The following is a 1780-nucleotide window of genomic DNA, read 5'->3' as shown; positions in this document are numbered from 1 at the left end:
TACAAGGACCCAGTCCTCCTCCCAACACTCACACACACATTGAAAAACAATCAGTTTGTTTTTGGTAAGTTTTGCTTCTTCCCTTGATCCCATGTAGCCCAAGCACTTATGGTGCATACACTCAGCAATGGTGCATACTGTGATAGAGAAGCACACCCTGAGCATGCACATGCATGCACACATATGTACACACATACACACCCATGCACACATATGTACATACATACACACCCATGCACACATATGTACACACATACACACCCATGCACACATACTGGGATTGGATACTACCTCTTGGTCATAGAGCACTTCTTGGCTACTCTTCCTTTAATGCAAAGCACATGCACTTCTCTTTACTGAAAGCTCTGGGCTACTCTCAGAGTTCTTACGGCTGCCAGGGGATGTAGGGAACACTTCCATGGTGGCCCATAAGAGCTTTGGGCCAGACAGTGCAGCACTGAGGGCTCACTGTAGTTATTGCTCAGAGGGAAAAAAACTAAAGAAACTCAACAGTGGTCTTCCCACTCGCTGGAGGTCTCCCTCCCCATAGAACTGCTCAATGGAGGCAGGCCAGGTCCCCCTGGGCCCTGGGCTCATCATTGTGCCTTGCAAAGGCCTTTCAGCCTCTGCATCTGCCCCTGTAGCACCGTTTTAACTGTCTCATTGCGGAAGGTGAGGATAAAGGGATTGAGGAAGAGGGTGAGAACTGAAGTCACCAAGGCCACAACCTTCCTGACTTGCACAGAATGAGCTTTGCCAGGCCTGACATACAGAAAGATGGTACTACTGTAGCCAATGAAGACCAGTGTGAGGTGAGACCTGCAGGTGGAGAAAGCCTTCTGGCGGCTGCTGGCGGAGGGGATCCGCAGCACAGTGGTCACTATGTAGCCATAGGAGATGAGGGTCACCAGGAAGGAGCTGAGGACAAAGGCCAAGGCTATCAGAAAGTCCCAGAATTCCAACAGGTGAGTGTCAGAGCAGGACAACTGCAGGAGAGGTGCATTGTCACAGAAGAAGTGGTTAATGACGTTGCCGTGGCAGTAATTAAGATGAGCTCGGGAGAGGACAGTGGGTACCATGGCTAGGAATGGAGCTGCCCAGGCAGCCCCAGCCAGCCGGACACACACAGCCCGGCTCATCAGAGTGCCATAGTGCAGTGGGTGGCAGATGGCCACAAAGCGGTCAAGGGCCAGTCTGTCAGGATGAGGAAGGAGGTGGGACCCAGGGAAAAGTAGAAGTAGAACTGGACCATGCAGCCACTGAAGGTAATGACTTTGTGGGGGACCAGCAGGTCTGAGAGCATCCTGGGCACTGCAGTCATGGTTACCAAGATCTCCAGCAGGGAAAAATTGCCCAGGAAGAAGTACATGGGTGTATGTAGGTGGGTGTCAGCTATGACCATAACTATGATGATGGTGTTTCCAATGAAGGCGAGAAGATAAAGCACGAGGAAGGGGCCATACAGAAGAGCCTGCAGCTCACCAAAGGAGGAGAAGCCCGAGAGGACGAATTCGGAGGGCTGGCTCAGATTTGCCATGATCCACAGGCTGGGGCTCTGCATGCAAGGGAAACAAAAGACAGATGGAGAGGCAGAAACAGAGAGATAGAGACAGAGAACCATTGACCTTGAAACAGAAGAAACAGGGACAGAGACAGAGAATAGAGAAAGGCAAGTAGCCAGCAAGTGATAAACAGAAGAGCAGAAAGAAACGGCAATAAAGAAAGATAACAAAATAGGAATAGGAAAGTCATGGAGAAACAGAGTGAGGGTATCAGAGAA

The 1780-nt window shown here is 50.4% G+C and overlaps 1 protein-coding gene across 1 annotated transcript; it reads right to left on the bottom strand.

Moving 5' to 3' along the window:
* Nucleotides 1-596: 596 nt before the first annotated feature.
* LOC116814459 (olfactory receptor 6V1) lies at nt 597-1537 on the bottom strand. The gene is given in 2 exon segments (XM_032761997.1): nt 597-1192; nt 1195-1537. Coding segments are annotated over 2 exon segments (939 nt in total).
* Nucleotides 1538-1780: the final 243 nt, after the last annotated feature.

Source organism: Hylobates moloch, unplaced genomic scaffold (genome assembly GCF_009828535.3).
Source record: "Hylobates moloch isolate HMO894 unplaced genomic scaffold, HMol_V3 SCAFFOLD_1, whole genome shotgun sequence".
NCBI lineage: Eukaryota > Metazoa > Chordata > Mammalia > Primates > Hylobatidae > Hylobates > Hylobates moloch.
The sequence above is the reverse complement of the archived record's forward strand: the minus strand, read 5'-3'. Positions and strand labels throughout refer to the sequence as shown.